The sequence below is a fragment of the Crinia signifera genome, chromosome 6 (assembly GCF_055691185.1).
Source record: "Crinia signifera chromosome 6, ASM5569118v1, whole genome shotgun sequence".
Classification (NCBI taxonomy): Eukaryota; Metazoa; Chordata; class Amphibia; order Anura; family Myobatrachidae; genus Crinia; species Crinia signifera.
The window spans coordinates 228,354,311-228,372,425 of record NC_139222.1 but is presented as its reverse complement, the minus strand read 5'-3'; the positions used below and the strand labels follow the sequence as shown (position 1 = coordinate 228,372,425).

At 44.5% G+C, this 18,115-nt stretch overlaps 1 protein-coding gene across 1 annotated transcript in view; it reads left to right on the top strand.

Annotated features, from left to right (window-relative positions):
- Positions 1-18,115, top strand: part of LOC146009053 (putative lysosomal acid lipase/cholesteryl ester hydrolase) — a 56,013-nt gene that overhangs the window by 28,379 nt on the left and 9,519 nt on the right. The window contains exons 4-9 of the mRNA XM_083149054.1: positions 10,659-10,857; positions 11,168-11,277; positions 13,084-13,220; positions 14,738-14,884; positions 17,038-17,109; positions 17,266-17,334. Coding sequence (XP_083005180.1) covers positions 10,659-10,857; positions 11,168-11,277; positions 13,084-13,220; positions 14,738-14,884; positions 17,038-17,109; positions 17,266-17,334 — 734 coding nt within the window. The remainder of the gene's footprint in view (positions 1-10,658; positions 10,858-11,167; positions 11,278-13,083; positions 13,221-14,737; positions 14,885-17,037; positions 17,110-17,265; positions 17,335-18,115) is intronic.

Below are 18,115 nucleotides of genomic sequence, written 5' to 3'. Positions count from 1 at the left end.
AAGGTCCCGGTGATCCTTGTGGCCCCAGATTGGCCAAGGAGGTCTTGGTATTCGAGGCTTCAGAGGTTATCAGTGGATTCATGGCGTCTACCTCTGAGACCAGACCTGTTAAGACAAGGCCCATTCAATCATCTGGATTCCGATCGATTGATTTTGACGGCTTGGTTATTGAAACCGCCATTTTGAAAAAGAAAGGATTTTCTGACGCAGTAGTGCAGACTATGATAAAAGCCAGAAAGGCTGTTTCTTCTGCAAATTATTATAGAGTCTGGAAGACTTATATTAGATGGTGTGAGAGGCAAAAAGCTCACACATCTCACTTCAAATTATCAAAAATGTGGGATTTTTTACAAGATGGATTTTCTTCGGGCCTAAGCCTTCAGTCGTTGAAGGTGCAGATTTCGGCCTTGTCCATCTATTTTCAAAAAAGAATTGCCATTTTACCGGAGATTCAAACTTTTTTACAAGGGGTATCCAAACTGAAACCCCCTTACAAGCAACCAGTAGCACCTTGGGACCTGTCACTGGTTTTGGATTGCCTTCAGAAGGCACCTTTTGAGCCTTTGAGGTCGGCTGACTTTAAGTTTCTCACGTGGAAGTTAGTGTTTTTGTTAGCAGTAGCATCTGCTAAGAGGGTGTCTGAGTTGGGAGCCTTGTCATGCAAATCTCCCTTCTTAATCTTTCACGATGACAGGGCTGTTCTGAGAACAGTGCCGCAATTTTTACCGAAGGTAGTCTCTGCCTTCCATTTAAATCAGGAGATAGTTCTACCTGTGTTTCAACCCCCAGAGGGTTCCAAGAAAAGGGACAAGTTGAAGACTTTGGATGTTGTGCGTGCCTTACGCATATATGTGGACAGAGTGAAGAGTGTTAGAAAGACTGACACTTTATTGGTATTGTATGACGTACATAAAATTGGTTGGCCTGCATCTAAGCAGACCATTGCTAGGTGGTTGCGATCTGTGATAGCTTTTGCATACACCAAAGTGGGTAGGCCTGTACCGGCCAGAATTAATGCGCATACCACCAGGTCAGTTGCTACCTCTTGGGCGGTCCGACATGGGGCCACAGCGGAGCAGGTTTGCAGAGCTGCCACTTGGTCATCTGTTCACACATTTGCCAAATTCTATAGATTCCATGAGTTCGCGTCGGAGGACGCATCATTCGGGCGAGCAGTGCTGAGAGCTGCAGACCTGAGCGTACCCTCCCAAAGGACCGGCTCTGGAACGTCCCAGTGTTGAGCTGTGTCACCAGGACCATTGAAAGAGAAAAAGGGATTTTTGTAAGAACTTACCGTTCGAATCCCTTTCTCTGATATGGTCCTGGTGACACAGCGATCCCTCCCTTACGCTCAGTAAGTATGCCAGAATTTCATGATGTTCATGTTAAAATGGTTAAAAGTTAACAGTTTCTGTTATAAAATGTGCATATAATATGTGCAGGCGTTTGTACTGAGTTAATGTATTCCAGTGGCTTTGAAAGTTGAACTGAAGAGTCCAGGGATGCAGTAGGGGAGGAGCCTACCCTCTAAAGCTTTAGGATAGGTGCCTGGCTCCTTCGGACCCTCCTACATCCCAGTGTTGAGCTGTGTCACCAGGACCATATCAGAGAAAGGGATTCGAACGGTAAGTTCTTACAAAAATCCCTTTTTCTCTTGGCCGTACCCTAGGGGGGTCCCTGGCTCCTTGTCCTTCCTTAACTCCTGGCTGCACCGGAGCTTGGGCGGGCTTAACTTGCCCATTCAAACGTGGCGGCTACAGGCGAAGCCTAGAATATCTGCAGGAGTTGGTCACCCAGCCTGGGGGGTACAACAGAGGCAGTGTAGGGTTTTGCCGTGGCTGTCCTAAACAGCAGTCCCGGCTGCCGGGTCACACCCGAAACCTAACAGCCTGCTTGAAGTGTATGGATTAAAAAAACAAAAACCTAAAAATCCGTTTTGGCACAAGCAAGAATTGGACTTTTCTGTGTTTGCCATTATTATTATTACTATATTTTTATTTATAAGGTGCCACAAGTGGTAAGCAGTGCCGTACATATAGAACAGTACCGGGTAAACATGCCATGTTCTTGTTACTATTGTGTAGTAAGTACTGTAGGTGGTAACACTCAAGATAAGATGCTAGATGTTTCTGTAGTGAATATTACACCTGTATTCTAATGTCATGTACCTCTTGAAATAATCTGTGCGGTTTTGCTTACACGTCACACAATTAAAGAGCATCTGATGGAACTTGAATATAAACAAGAAATTACAACCCAGTGAACTTTAGTCTAAGCCAGGAACTTCTATTGAGGCAGAAAGTAATGGGGGTGATTCATATGTGGACAGAGTTCAGGCGTCCGTCACAAAGCACCAATCATCAGTACTTTCTGCATGTTCTGTGACTACCGACGCAGACCGGCATCAGATTGTCAGTGGTTGATGGGGGGAGTCGCTGCCACTGCAGAGCCCATGATCTCTGTCGTCAGAGGACAGAGATAGCCTAGTCCAGGCATGTCCAAAGTCAGGCCCGGGGGCCAATTGCGGGCCGTGCTGTCATTTCAAGCGGCCCGCAGCCTCCAGCTGGAAGCAGGCAGAGCATCAGATGTGGGAAGCACGGCACAGGACCCTAAAGGTGGGGCCCTGGCGAGCGCGCCTTTACCTTGCTGTCTGCTGCAGTGAGGAGGTGCTGGCCACCACAGTGGCGTCCTACCCCTGCTTCTGCAATAGTATATCCCCCTACTCCACAATCACAGTGACAGCAGTGTTTGGGGAGGGGGAAGCTTGCTCCCGTAACATGCAGAGCGGAGGAGGGCAGCAACGGGAGCCCAAGCATCTCCTGTCCTTGCAGTACCTGCTTTGCCTCTCCTTCCACTGGCTCACACAAGGGGCTGGGAAACATACAGAGAAGGGAGGGGGCAGAGTGGGGGACATACAGTGAAGGAGGGTCAGGCTGGGGGACATACAGTGAAAGGGGGCAGAGTGGGGGACATACAGTGAAGGAGGGTCAGGCAGGGGGACATACAGTGAATGGAGGCAGTGATGGCCATTCAGAGAAGGGGCAGGCTGGGGGACAGAGTGAATGGGTGCAGAGTGGGGAACATACAGTAAATGGGGGACATACAGTGAAGGAGGGGCAGGCTGGGAGACATACAGTGAATGGGGGCAGGCTGGGGGAAATACAGTGAAGGGGCAGGCTGGGGGACATAGAGTGAATGGGGGCAGAGTGGGGGACCATTCTGATGTGATTAATGATTCAAAGAATGTCAGGCTGAATGGTCGGCCCCCACACATTTACACCACCAAATCTGGCCCTCATCACAAAAAGTTTGGACACCCCTGGCCTAGTCCCTAGGCAGCAGCTGCTGATGGTGCTGGGGAAGATCTAAAGTTCAGATCCTTAATGCGGCAGCAGGCGTGACATCTGCTTCTGCATTACCATATTACTGCTTTTATGTACGCAACAGCAATAGCACCTCCAACCATATCTGAGGCCAGTGACACCACTTCAATGGCAAGATTAGCATATTTGCAGGCCCCAGTTGTCCAAACACACCATTATATATACTTGGCTTCTGTTAAAATGCCAGATCCCTCCGCGTTCTTCTTAAGATGTGCAAGAGAACAGAACGAACCTGTGTGTCCTTTTTCCAGACAGAACTATGACCACGTCCACACTTCTCTCCATGTCTCGGAGTACGTTTTTCTTTCATGCTTTTAGATAGTCTTAGGAAACAGCTGTCTTTTTACAATGACGCTCCAACTTGTTTTCCTATGCACAGGAACTTGCTTAAATCGGTGCCCATGAAATATTTTCTTGTGCAGGAATTATCCTTTCCATTTTACATGACACAGATTCTTCATTACGTAGGTCCTGGTATTTGAGTTAATGAAGTGTGAAGCGTCCTGCATTGATGCGGTGCAGTGACATAGGCCTCACACAGATGCCTCGTTTGGCCTGAGATTCAGCAGTACATGTCCTGCACTCGCTTAGCCCCAGCTTATGACGCTTCAGAAACATTGTCCATGTGAGAGCCAAGTTCCAGCGAGAGGTTTCCTTGCCGCTAGTACAAGATGTCCATGACCAAACACTTTTTCTTGGAAACAGCAGAGTTAAGGAAGGTCATATTTTTGTTTGCAAACACGTGAAGCTGAAATCAAATACACGCCTTTGTCAGAAATGATGACAGTACGTGACATGACTCTGGGGCAGGGAGCAAAGCTGCCAAAATCTGCCTAATGGAAATGTGAAGTCCAGTTAATCTACTCGGCCCCCATTTTGGGGGAGATGACGATATTGCCGAATGAGAACCAATCTGGTATTATCAAAACAACGTACAGATTTTATATATTGTTTTTCTCTTAAGTAACATAAAACATTTTTAATGTGTATATTTTGGAATTGTCTGGTCATTGTGTTCTAAACTGCAGAACTTGGCATATATACTGATTACACAGATGGGAACAACATTATTCCATGTTATGTCATAGCATAGCAGACTTTACTCAAGGTGGAACTAACGGTCAAACAAATATTCCAAACACTATTGTGTTTTTCTATGATTTTCACAATTTACTTCAGTGTCATAACAGCTGGTAACTGAAATAATTATTTGTGTTTTTATTATTTATAACCCAGGCACTGCAGTCTACCATTTGCCTTTTCTTTTCTTCCGTATTTCTGATTATCAATTGTAAATAATAAAGGATGACCGAATGATACCAAATATCTATGAGACCTGTATTATAGGGTTTATTATTTTGTACAGTTCCATTATTTACTCTGTTCCCCATAGTAACTTTTTTTATTCTCCCAAGACAGAGTTAGTGTTTGTCAGTGTAGAGAGTTGTAGCCTGGTCCGTTGTGCTCTGGAAATATGACAAAGACCAGGCTAAGAGGTGTTCGACACTAGTTCCGGGATTTGCTTCACAGAGGGATATAATTTGTGAACTACTTACCCTCCAGCGGTATTAATCTTCTTTATTACTTTAGACTTGAATGCTCAGTAGGTTACTGCACAGTGATGATGTCCTTGGGTAGTGTATTTCACTCTGCGGTTTGCAGGCCCTACCCAATAGAACGGGCATTCCCAACCTTGGTCCTCAAGGCACACTTAAGGTGCCCATACACTGAGATGGTTTCTTCCGATTCCGATGAATCGGGCTGTGAAATCAGCTCAGTTTGAGGTCCCCTCCGGTCCAATGCACAGTCCTGTGCGCATCGGACCTTAGCCGGTGGTTTGACTTGCTGGCCATCTGACCACCCAACCTGGGACCTCTCTCCCAGCGGTGCATGCGATCCATCGCTACAAATTGTGATGGATCGCATGCGTCCCTGCTGCCCCGGAAGGTCCCGGGCGGCTTGCGTGGAATAGGGTGGCCGTACACTGCTGCGATACATCGCAACAGTGTATGGCCACCTTAACAGTGCAGGTTTTAGTGATCTACAGGCTTCAGCACAGGTGATTGAATCAAGATAGCTAAAGTACTGGTCACCTTATACATGGATATCACTACAACTTGGACCGTTAATGTGCCTTGAGGAACATGGTTGGGAATGCCTGCAATGGAGACAACAGCCTGCATCTGGCTTTCACTAGGACAGGAGGACTCTAAGCCCAGGATCTCTTCCTTAAATGTAAATCAGACCAGACTTTCAAATGCAGAGTTTTTTTTTTTAGAATCAAGGCACGGCGGGGAAGGCAATTTATGTAAGAGACAGAATCTGCAAAAAAACTTTTTGCCCTTACATAGAAATGTAGAATTTGAGGGCAGATAAGAACCACTTGGTCCATCTAGTCTGCCCCTTTTTTTGTACTTTAGGTAACCTCAAGTGTTTGATCCTTTTTGGTCTTTCTAAGGATATCAATATGCCTATCCCAAGCATGTTTAAATTGATCTACTGTCTTATCCTCTACCACCACTCTTGGGAGGCTATTCCACTTATCCAATATCCTTTCTGTGAAGTCCTTTTTTCCTCAGGTTTCCCCTGAACCTCCGTCCCTCCAGTCTTGATGCATGTCCTCATGTTCTGTTACTTCTCTTCCATTGAATAATGTTTCACTCCTGGACCTTGTTAAAACCCCTGGTATATTTAAAAGTTTTTATCATGTCCCCCTTCTCTGCTCCAAACTGTTGAACATTTATGTGAAAGTAACACATTTTGCAGAATGCACCTGTAAAGGTCTCCCTGCCTCCTTCACATGCAGCCACACTTAGGATTTGCAGAATCAGATTTTTTATGTGCGTAGAGGAGGCATCTACCTTGATGTGTGCTAGGCGGGCGGTGAAGGTGTTAGGCTGTTCTTTATAAATGCCCATTTGTGTGAAAGTGCTCAGTGTTTCAATGATCTTATATGATTCCATTTGGTCAAGCTACATTAAGTTCCTGCAAAGTAACCACTTCCACCCATTAAACAAAAATGTCTTAAATTTATGGGAAATGAGTGTGAAGTTCAGGAACAGAACAGTAAGACTGTGCATAGGAACAGCAAAGCCAGAGGGGCAGCCCTTTCATGGAGCATTTCATATAGAGACAAAATGGGTAGAAAAATGGGTCGGGATCATAGGACTCTCAAGATAAGTGTATTTTTGTTATTTTAGAAATCCTCCAGTAAATTATAGGTGTCCTGCCTGCCATGGACCTGATTCAGTACCCGTTGCAGTTTTGCAAAACTGCAACTGCATTCGTTCGCATGCTGGGGGCCCCCAAGACCAGGGCAAAGCCACCCAGCAAGAATAGCCCCACCCTGCTCTGAGATCGCATCTTAGAAATTACTTCGCCCAGAGTGATTAAGGTTGACCCTGGCAGAAGAAACGATGCAGAACAATCACCAGTCCTCTCTATGCGGTAAATGTATTAAAGCTTCTAAAAAGGTGAAGAGAACCTGATTGGTTGGTATTGGCAACATAACCTGTCAGCATTTTTTAAGATGAAATAGAGAAAAGACAATGGGCTATATCATCTCTTTTAATTTTTAGAAGCTTTGGTAAATTTACCACTTAAATTTGGGTGACTTTGCGCTGAAAGCAGCTCAGTTTTGTCTTTTGAGCTGTTTTCAGCTGAAAGCGCCCTGTGTGTAAGGGCATTGAGGAGCTATGAGCGCTAATGCACGCTCCCGCTTCATCGCTGGCCCGGCTGCTCATTTGCTAGTATTACCAGCAGATTAGTGATGGAAAGTCATTCGCTATGAAAAGTCACCCACCCCTGGGAAAATCGCTGGTACTTGTGTATTATCACGGCGCCCATCGCATCGCATACCACTAATTAAGGTATGCCATGGGACCCGATTTGAGGGTTTTCAGGGCCGACTGTACAATTTTAATATCGTGTCGCATATCATGCCATTATAATTTTGATTTTAATATAGTGTGGCGAGCCACCGAGCCCGAAGCGTGACGAGCGGACGCGGATTACTTCACATGTATTCCGCGTCCGCGATCATAGCCGATTTTTACATTGTACAGGCACCCTGATAGCTGATTCCTATGTTAAATGCACCCCCAGACCCGATTCTTAATTGTACAGCCACCCTGATGGGTGATTACTATGTTAAATGCCCCCCCACTATCAACGCCAACCCGAAGCGTGGCGAGCGCGGTGAGCCGATGAGGGACGGCGGTGCCCGTCCTCCAACCTTTTCATACCCCCACTATCCACGTCGGCGTGGAGTTGATTTTATATAGTGTGGCGAGCTTAGCGAGCGGACGCGGAATACATGTGAAGTAATCCGCGTCCCCTCGCGGGGCTCACCACGCTTCGGGCTCGGTGGCTCGCTGCGCTCGCCACACTACATAAAGTCGACTCCACGCCAACGTGGATAGTGGGGGGATGAAAAGGTCGGAGGACGCGTACCGCCGCCCCTCGTGGGCTCGCTACGCTCGCCACGCTTCGGGTTGGCGTTGATAGTGGGGGTGGCGTTAACAATGGGGGGGGGGGCATTTAACATAGGAATCACCCATCAGGGTGCCTGTACAATAAAAAATTGCGTTGCATCGCATGCGATGCGACCGATATTTGATTGTACAATGCCCTACGATGGAAATCGGGGGCGCTGTAATAATACACAAGTACCAAATCACTAAAACAGGTGAAAATCGTGCACTGAGCGTTTTTCAGCCCAGCGATATTCCTCATCATCGGTCAGCATACATGCTGGGCAAAATTCCCCAGTGTGTATGGACCTTTTAGCACTCATAGCAAACTGGGATTACCACTGGGCCCCACTGGGCTACTATTAATACCTATTCCTTGGCCACTGGATGATGCTGCTCTTTATCTCAGCTGCCTGACCTCTGTAGTAAGTGAGAACTGACTACTATACAGACTCTACTAGAGACACAGGGATTCTGCACATTGTGGCTGAGAAAAGAAAAATACTTGTGTTTATTGCAGGGCTTACAGGTACAGTATGAGCAGTTTCTGGCTTCAGTAAACTGGCTTTTGTCATTTTGTGGGATGTGGCCTAAACGAAGCTTCAGAATCATCAAGCCCAAGTTGTAGTGTAGTGTTCATGAGAAATGTAAAAATATGGCATGAGTGCCCCCTAATGTCGCACGGTTATATAGTCCTCTGAAACACATGATACAGGCCTGGTTATAGGAAAACTAACAGCAAATATTCAGGTATGTGGAAATAGCAAGAGAGCTGCTCGTCTATCGCACCTCAATGTCACCGCCTGAAAGAAGAGATAATAAGAGGTCTATTTACTAAGATGCAGGTTTATAGAAGTGGGGGTCAGATCACATTCTACTTATTTTATCTAGCACCTACTAGAAGATATGGCTAGAATGTGATTGGTTGCTAAGGGCAACATCTACAATTCTATAACCCCACACCCCTAAGTGTGGACTTAGGGATAAAGGGCCTTATTCTAGTTCATTCTTTCTGACAAAATCCTTCTTAGATGGACAAAACCATGTGCACTGCAGGGGGGCAGATGTAACATGTGCAGATAGAATTAGATTTGGGTGAGTTATTTTGTTTCTGTGCAGGGAAAATACTGACTGCTTTATTTTACACTGCAATATAGATCTCACTTTGAAGAAAAACCCCACCCAAATCTAATTCTCTCTGCACAAGTTACATCTGCCCCACCCGCAGTGCACATGGTTTTGTCCATCTAAGAAGGATTTTGTCACAAAGAATGAACTAGAATAACCCCCAAAGTGATTTTGAAAAGGGCAACAATGTTGGTTTTCTGATCTATTTAGTTCTACACTGTCCCTGTTATATGCAATGAGTTCTGCTGGACATGGTAAGGGAAATAACACCCCTGTCACAGGTGCAGAGCGCAGGCAGATTGGTTACAATGCAGGTGTATGATGCACCCTTTAACAGCTGAAAACTGAATCTGTATTTGCTCTTTACAAAACCCCACCATGGGAATGTACACCCGTGGCCGTCCCCTTCATCCATTTTCTTATAACAAAAATAATGACACCAGGCAGGTGAACCCTCTATCCTCATTACATGCAATATATAATTGAGCAATTGGAAAATGCCTAATCCTCAATAGCATACTGAATTAAAGCAGGCTCTGCCGACCTGTGGCTTTCCAGCTGTTGTGAAACTAAAAGTCTCAGCATGCCCAACATGGCATTAGGGAATGCTGGGATGGGTAGTCCCACATCCACTGGAGAGCCATAGGTCAGCCAGACTAGATTTAAAGCTTGATAGTGTTCTGTAGACACTATAAAATGTCTGTATTTACTGAAGTCGTCCTCTCTGTTTGAACAGTTATCGTCATTGATTTTAGATAACTGAGTCAGAGCCCTCAAACATCTCTTGACATTTCTGCTTTGGACAAATATAGAATACAGATGGCAGCTCCCAGAGAGCAAATACAATACTTCTAATACCCCAATCTTATTGGCATAGCAGAGCGAAAAGTAAGAAGTTTTTTTAAATTTAACCTGCCAGTAGCCATTAAACATATGTGAAGCTAAGTTTACATCTTTTATTCATGTGGTGGGAAATTTAATTATGGGCAGATGACTTCGCCAGGAGGAATCAGGGCAGCAAAAGCCATACTTGACAGAAGCCCAATCTTGCACCCTCATCGGAATACAAGCAGTTATGTGCAAATTTGGGATTGGATGAGGGGCACAAGTTGCGGTAATGTCGCTAGTGTTTATACACTGCAGCATCAGCAACTTGCGCCTTTTGCCCATAATTGAATTAACCCCATAGTACCAGGGCCTGTGATTTCCGTGAACTGGCAAGATAGTCACTAGATAGTTTATATCAGTGGTTCCCAACCCTGGTCCTCAAGGACCCCCAACAGTGCACGTTTTTGCAGGTCTCCACACAGAATCACAAGTGCTACAGTATAATTAGCTCCACCTGTGTTCTTTTCAAATATGCCTGAATAATGAGTGCACCTGCTGGGTGACCTGGAAAACGTGCACTGTTGGGGGTACTTGAGGACCAGGGTTGGGAATCACTGGTTTATATGCAAAACCAACATGCTTTAAAACAAATTGCTGCTTTACATCTATCATGACTATCATTTTGGAATTGCAGGTTAATACATTGGTCCCATAATCTTAGATTTTTAGTACTCGCTTCATCATTTCTATGTATTTATGCATAATTACCTGGCTTAAGATATAAGTTTGATTAAGGATCTTTTTTTTTAACGTATCTTATATATCATATTTATTTCTTCCATTTTAGAACCCAAGCCTGTGGTGTTCTTGCAGCATGGCCTGCTGGCAGATGGGAGTAACTGGGTCACTAACCTGGCAAACAATAGCTTGGGGTTCATCCTGGCGGATGCAGGCTATGACGTGTGGATGGGGAACAGCCGGGGAAATACCTGGTCTAGAAAGCACAAGACTCTGTCTCCTGATATGGAAGAATTCTGGGATTTCAGGTATCTACATTTTAGAACCAAAAGCAATAGTGATACATTTTGGATAAGAATTGTGTGATGTTTTCATTACAGTGTTTTTTTTTGTAATTCTGTGGTTTTTTTTGTTTTGTTTTTATCACCTACAGTATATTCTATCAATGCTATTTATAAAACTGAAATGTATTATGAGAACCTTGCAGTGAGTTCTCCCAGGATAAATGTCCATTAAACTTTTTTACATTGAATTATATATTTGTCTTACGTAATTTAATAAAGTATGTGTATTCCTGTAAATTTAATTATTTTTTTTTCCCTATTGTGTTTTTTCCAGCTATGATGAGATGGCTACGCTAGATCTCCCAGCAGTCATAAACTTTATTTTGCAGAAAACTTGCCAGGATCAAATATTTTACATTGGCCATTCCCAGGGAACCACAATAGGTATGTGGCGGACCAAATAATGTTATTAATTTGTGCGCGTTTTATGTTGTGTCTTTGTGATCAGTGTGAAGAAAGAATTTAGAGAATACTTTGACAACTGTTTGTTTTCCTGGTACCTCATAGCAGAACCTTGATTGTCCTATATTAGGGTGCCCTGATGTTTGCCTGTGCTGTCATGCTTCTTGTTCCTGTCTTGGCAATCAGCTCAGAGGTCGAAACTGTGCTGTCAGTATCCTACGCTGTGGTACCTTAATAATCTATAGTCAAAAACTAGGGGTGCCGGACGGGTTCCCGACAGTCGGGATCCTGACAGTCATTTACCCGACGTCGGGATCCCAACTGTCAAAATGTCGACAGCCGGGTGCCCGACGGACACCCGCTATTTTCCCTCGTGGGGGTCCACGACCCCCATAGAGGGAGAATAGAATAGGTGGCTCGCGTAGCGAGCCACCGCGCCCGCAGCGTGGTGAGCGGCTTTTTTGCGCTAGCCATGCTGTCTGACTCCGGGCAGTCGGGATCCCGACGTCGGGATAATGACTGTCGGGATCCTGACTGTCGGAGTCCCATACCACACCCAAAAACTAGTTGCAGGTTCAACTTCAAACAAAGTCGAATCTGTATGAGCGACAAAGCTGTCCGAAAATGGCCGTGTTGAATAGGCTCGTACGGATTTTTCAGGTGCCCGAAAAATCTGGACAAGATTGTGAATACATTTTGGAGGAACACAGTAAAATCCAGTAGATGTGTAAAATGAGGGAAAAGTAAGCAAAGAAGGGAAAAATAACAATCTAAAACAACCTGCTTTTGGGCACAGTTGTTCATTGTGGAAACCGCTGTAAAATGTTGAAATTGTAGAGTTAACTGGTTATAAAAAGCAAATCGACACGTTTCTTAGTTCTGTGTACCATATGAAGAGTTCATTTGACAGTTTGAGCCAGATTCAAATGTTGTTTTTTTTTGCACCAGCAGCCACAAAAGGACGTAGTTCCATTCAGGCGCGTATGGCTGCCGGCATGGACATTTCAGCTCCCAACAAGCTTAAAGTCAAGAAAATTGACCAGGAAATCTGCACTTTTCGCATCGCACTCATTATGTTGGTCGGGTTTAGTCGCTTAATGGTCACACTTTGAACAATAAAAATCAGCAATTCCATATCGCCCTGCAATCTCCCATCACTTTAGATGGGAGATCGGGCGCGATTAAACAATTGCATCCGGCTCTTAGCATGCTCAATTAAAAAGTAGTGTATTAACCAAGACATAACAAATGCTGTATCTTGTCACATTTGTACACCTAAATAAAAAAAATCTGTTTCGTCAATATACACATGAAGATGGATTAATATATTTGCAAGATAAAACGGCATTGCTTATGCTGCAGGGCTGACTCAACTTGTCTGTAAATAACTTGCTTTACAGAAATATTGGCCCCACACACCCGCTGACGTACTAGCCATATATTGTTCCTTGGATGAACAAAACCATAATATCCCATAGTGTATACCCAGCCTTAGAGACTGCAGGGATTAAGACATTTCCAGGGAATATTACGCTCTTGAATCTTAAATACATATATATTTATTGAAGTATTGTTAAACAAATATACTTTCATTTCTTTATCAAGTAGTGACACTTGCTGCACAGTTGCTCCCACTTAATAGGCGTCTGCGCCTAGCTGCCTATTAAGTGGGAGCTGACTGAAGTGGAAATTTGAAATATTTCATATGTAATGTATTATTTGTGTTAGACAAGATGACCTGTCTCTTACTGGTGTCCTGTACGTTGTTTTCTGTTGTTGCCACTTTAGGATTTATAGCATTCTCAAGCATGCCCCAGTTGGCCAAAAAAATCAAAATGTTCTTTGGTCTTGCTCCTGTGGCTACGATCAAATTCTCCAGCAGTCCACTGGCAAAACTTGGAATTTTCCCAGAGTTCTTTATCAAGGTACGATATGAACGGTTTCCCTGTGGCAGTATTTGTTTTAGCTCTAACATAGAGGGATATTTCCGCTGTTTGGGTCGTACGGTTGATATATGAGCTGGTTGGTGGGTAGGTACAAGCGATATATTTTGTGAACAACATTGTTAACCCTTTGATTGCCAACTTTGCTGTGAGTGATCCTGAAAATATCCGCAATAAATGCCAGCATCGCTCACAGCAGCTGCTCTTTTAGTATAAACAGATGCAAATGCAGCCGAGTCAATTCATTGTAGTTTTAGTTAAATAATTTGAGTTTAGTTAAATATTGCACCCAAAGAAAAGAAGAGTTGCTGTGAGCGGCGCTGGCATTTTTAATGGATATTTTGAGGATCTCACAGCAATGTTTGCACTCAAAGGGTTAATAAAAAGGTGTGCTTGCCAATTTTCGCACCTATTTGAACAATTCCCTTGGCACTTAAAGGGTGAACAGACATAGGACCTGATTCTACATAATTTGTCAGGGGCCAAATTCAGCCCTGTTCCGATGGTGGGGGTCTGCGCATACACGTCTTTGTGCGTGCGCAGACCCCAGAAGCGGCTTTTGCAATTTTCACACGCGCTGAGCTGTTCGCTCCAGAGGGGGAGAGGGCAGGGGAGGACAGGGGGATGGATCCGGATCGCCCAGTGTTTTATGGGTGTCACCATGAAAACACTGGGCATTCCCCTGGTCACACTATGTCAGCGCCCGCACCCTCTTCGGCAGACACCGAATTAAATTATTTCCGAAGCGGAGAGAAATCAGATGATAAGAGACCATCGAATGATTTATCTCCCCTTCGGCCGTATGCGATGGGGAGGGGATTTGGTGGGGTCATTCGGCCGGGCAGCTTTAAGCTGCTCACTAAGAAGCGAAAGACTGCTGCTTAGTAAGCAGTCCTGAATCAGGGCCATAGAGTGTCGGCTCAGCAGCACAGTCAATGGCTACAATAAGTGGCTGTGTGTATGGGAGGTGGGTACACTTGCTGCAGAGGCCACCGACACATCTGGGTAGACAAATTGAACTGCCTGTTCAGTTGTGATGCCAGGACGACTTATTGTGTGGCTAGTCGGTAAGTGTGTACACTTACCTGAAGCAGCCGCTCCGTCAGCGCGACCTTTGGTCCGCCAACGTCTTGTCATTGTGTGTATGCAACTTAAATCCCATGAAAACAATCATTGTCTGTGACTGTGCGGCTAACATCCAGAGTGACACTGAGCCAGAGTCATCCATTTGGGTAAATCGTGCGCTCAGTATTTGGACTAGGTCTCTGAACATTATTTCTTCGCAACGTCATTACGATATATCCATGATAATGCAGTACAATTCATGGGCATCCCTTTATAACTTGAATCTAGAATTGTGTATTGTATTATTATAATTATTATATTTGTTATTAAAGTCATGTTGGCTAAGATATATTTACATTGCTGTTGTGTTTTTTATTTTCTATTTATTTTTGTAACGTAATTTTATGTTTGTTTTTTTTCCCCTAATGGTTTAGGACCTCTTTGGCAGGAAAGAATTTTTACCTCAGACGGAACTTCTGAAATGGTTTGCCACCCACTTTTGTACCCATGAATTGGTGGAGGAGATATGTGGCAATATTTTTTTCATTCTTTGTGGATTTAATGAGAAGAACCTGAACATGGTACATGGGAAATCCTTTTATGAATTCTTATCACTAACCTTTTAACATTTGATAAGGGGAGCAGTCCGATATCTTTTCTTAGCATTGGGGTGCAGACGGAAGCTCCTAACGATCATTTCTCTAACACAGCTGGTAACATGGCCTTTTAGAAAGCTGAGTGGTTGGTACATTAGCTCTCTCCTAGGCTTATTACATCCCCCCCTAAATTAATTCTGAGGGCCAGATGCACTAAGTTAAGCCAATCAGCTCCTACCTGCCATGTCACAGACCATGTTTGAAAAATGTCAGGCAGGAACTGATTGGTCAGTTGTTTATCACTCTCCATTTTATCACTTTTGAAGCTTATTGCATCTGGCCCTCTGTGTGATCATCTTTAACTTGCTTGTTAGGAGCTGATTGACCGGTGATAAAGTACCAGTCATTTCACTGAGCTTAATAAATCTGCCCCAGTATCTCATGTTGTTGTCCATTGCTCCTGAAGATGCAGGGAACACTTACATTAGCTCTCCTTTGTATTAACTATGTCCCAGGTTAGAGCCATCTTGTGTTATTGTTACCACAGTCTTCCTCAATCCAGATTGCTAGTACAATTCCAATGTGGAAGTTTGGATGAGGATTAACCTAATTTATACTGAACACAATCTGAGCAGAAAGGGGGTCAGACTGGTGGATGCTGTTTTTGTCCTTGCATTTTAATGTAGTGTTTTGTTTTTCTGTGTTTAACTTGTGACCATGATTTACAATTATTGTTTATTTACATAGTGCCTTTTACATTTCATACATAATATTTAATCAAACCTATCCCTGTCTCTGTGGATATTACTGTGTACATTCTCTAGGGCAGTGGTCCCCAAACTTTTTTGAGTCATGGTGCCCTAAAGAACCAGAATTGGCACCTCTAGGGCACAAGTTTCTTATTGAGAAGTACAGTTATGTTGCAAGGGACAGAAGTTACTTCTGTTTGTCCACATATGTCATTACTGGCAGTCATAAGCACTGATTTTGCCTATTGCATTGACTATAAATACTTTGATTTGATCCTGGAACACTACCCTGAGGCAGCCATGCAACTGCTTATGAGCCAAACTTACCTACTGTATCATTTTTGTGTTTGGCTGTGGAGTAAACTCCTGTAAACTCTGGGGTGGAGGACAGGCCTCCTCCACACAGATAGAGCGCTGGTTGGAGTTGAATCCATGGCCCCAGCACTGTAAGGTATACTAATGACTTTTCCAGTGATGCCATAAACCATAACCTAACACATAGCTTCTACTATTGTGATTGGTTTATGATATCCGAAGTACCCTTCAGGCTCTGATTGGCTCCTACTATTTATGTAATAAAAGGCACTTCTCTGCTTCCTGCACTGGGCGTGATGTGGAGTTGAACGTACACCCACTTGCAATGCACATGCTCTAAAAATGGATGTATGCAAAAGCCGTTGCGTGCAGAGACACGTGCAGTTAGACAGCAGTCACACAGGCACAGAGATGGAGCGTTCTCACATAGGCAAAGATCAGTGAAGATTGTGTGCATGCAATGCCTCCTCTGCATTAACCCCTTCAGTGGTTATCCCGGAAATTTCCCGGGCTATGCTTCAGGGCTAACACTGGCATACCTGGAAAATTTTCGGGATTACCACGGTTTCCCCTTCCTCGGTGCTGGGCAGCGCCGCCGAGCGGTAAGCTCAGCTTCAGCCGCTGCACGGCCCCTTCCTCCTGGCTGTGTGTGGACCTTGCTAAAGTCACGCCACACACAGCCAGGTTGCCGAGGCAGGGCTGGGCAGTGGCTGATTTAGCACACAGCAGCACTGCCCGGCCCCTGGGACCCTCAGCGGTGGAGGTTTAAAAAAAAAAAAAAAACACTAAAGGGGTTAACATGCTCATATGGAGGTATATCTCCTGTACCTAGTATTGCGTAGATGACTAGCAGTGAACAAGGCATGTGATGTGAGGCATCACAATTATGTGTATTGCTCTTCATATCCGTAATTATATGCAGTGTTTTTCTGTGCATGCTTTTTGGCACCAGATTTGCACCAGGCTGCATTTCGTTTTGGATGCTCCCAGGAGGAGTGGTCTACAATTTTTTAAATATAGGCAGCAAAAAACAGCTATGAATACTGAAATAGTTTTCTTGTTTCTTTTTCTTAGAGCAGAGTGAACGTATATTCCACCCACTGTCCCTCAGGAACATCTGTGCAGAATATGATCCACTGGGCTCAGGTACAGATTGGTAACAAGCGCAGATATATTTTTTTCATGAATTACCATTTCAATTCCGTATTCTTGGACGTAAATTTGTGTGTTGTGGTGGCGTTACTGCGCTGCCCAGTAGGCTGCATCCAATGAATGTCCCCTGTGAACCTTTTTCTGTTTCAGGCTGTCAAGAGTGGGGAACTGAAGGCATTTGACTTTGGACACAAGGGCAATATTATTCATTATAACCAGGTAATATCATTTTATTTCCATTTATAGACACTTACCTTACACGTTTATTATTTCTTTATTAGTGGCCATGCACTGTTTTACAATTGGAATTTGGAGTTAAACCACTTCATATTTTGAATAACATTTTTCATATACAGCTGTTGGCCAGAGTTGTGCTGAACAGCCCCTCTGGGCGCGCCAGGTCCCAAGCAAATCGCAGAGCGTCTTATTCACTCAAAATGTGCATCCTATTTGCCATAATAAAACAAGGGAGAGTGACACAACTACTTTGCTAGACTGCACTGATCCATGTGATAGGCATCAGTTGCACATCTGTGTGTGAATGCACTGGCATCTGTACACGCAGTGCTATCGGGATGCAGTTTAAATCCCGGCTCTTGGGATCCCGGCGTTCAGAATCCCGCCGCCGGATTCTCGACCGCCGAAATCCCGACAGTTTCTCCCTCCGTGGGTGTCCACGACACCCCTGGAGGGAGAATAAATTAGCGTGGCGAGCGCAGCGAGCCCTCAAGGGGGGGCGATCCACGTCCCCCCCTTGTCGGGATTTCGGCGGTCGAATTCCGGCGTCAGGATTTTAAACGCCGGGATCCCGTCAGCACGGATTCAGTATGAAATCCCGGCGATCATACAGCAGAAGTGGCTTTTTCTCATGCCGGGTTCTGTTGTGCTTCATCTGCGGCTTTTTCTCATGCCGGGCATCTACTGGTTGTGTGTAAGGTGACATATTTGTATAAAATCCTGAATGTGGTGCTATGTCTTTGTAGGTGTCTTGAACCTATGC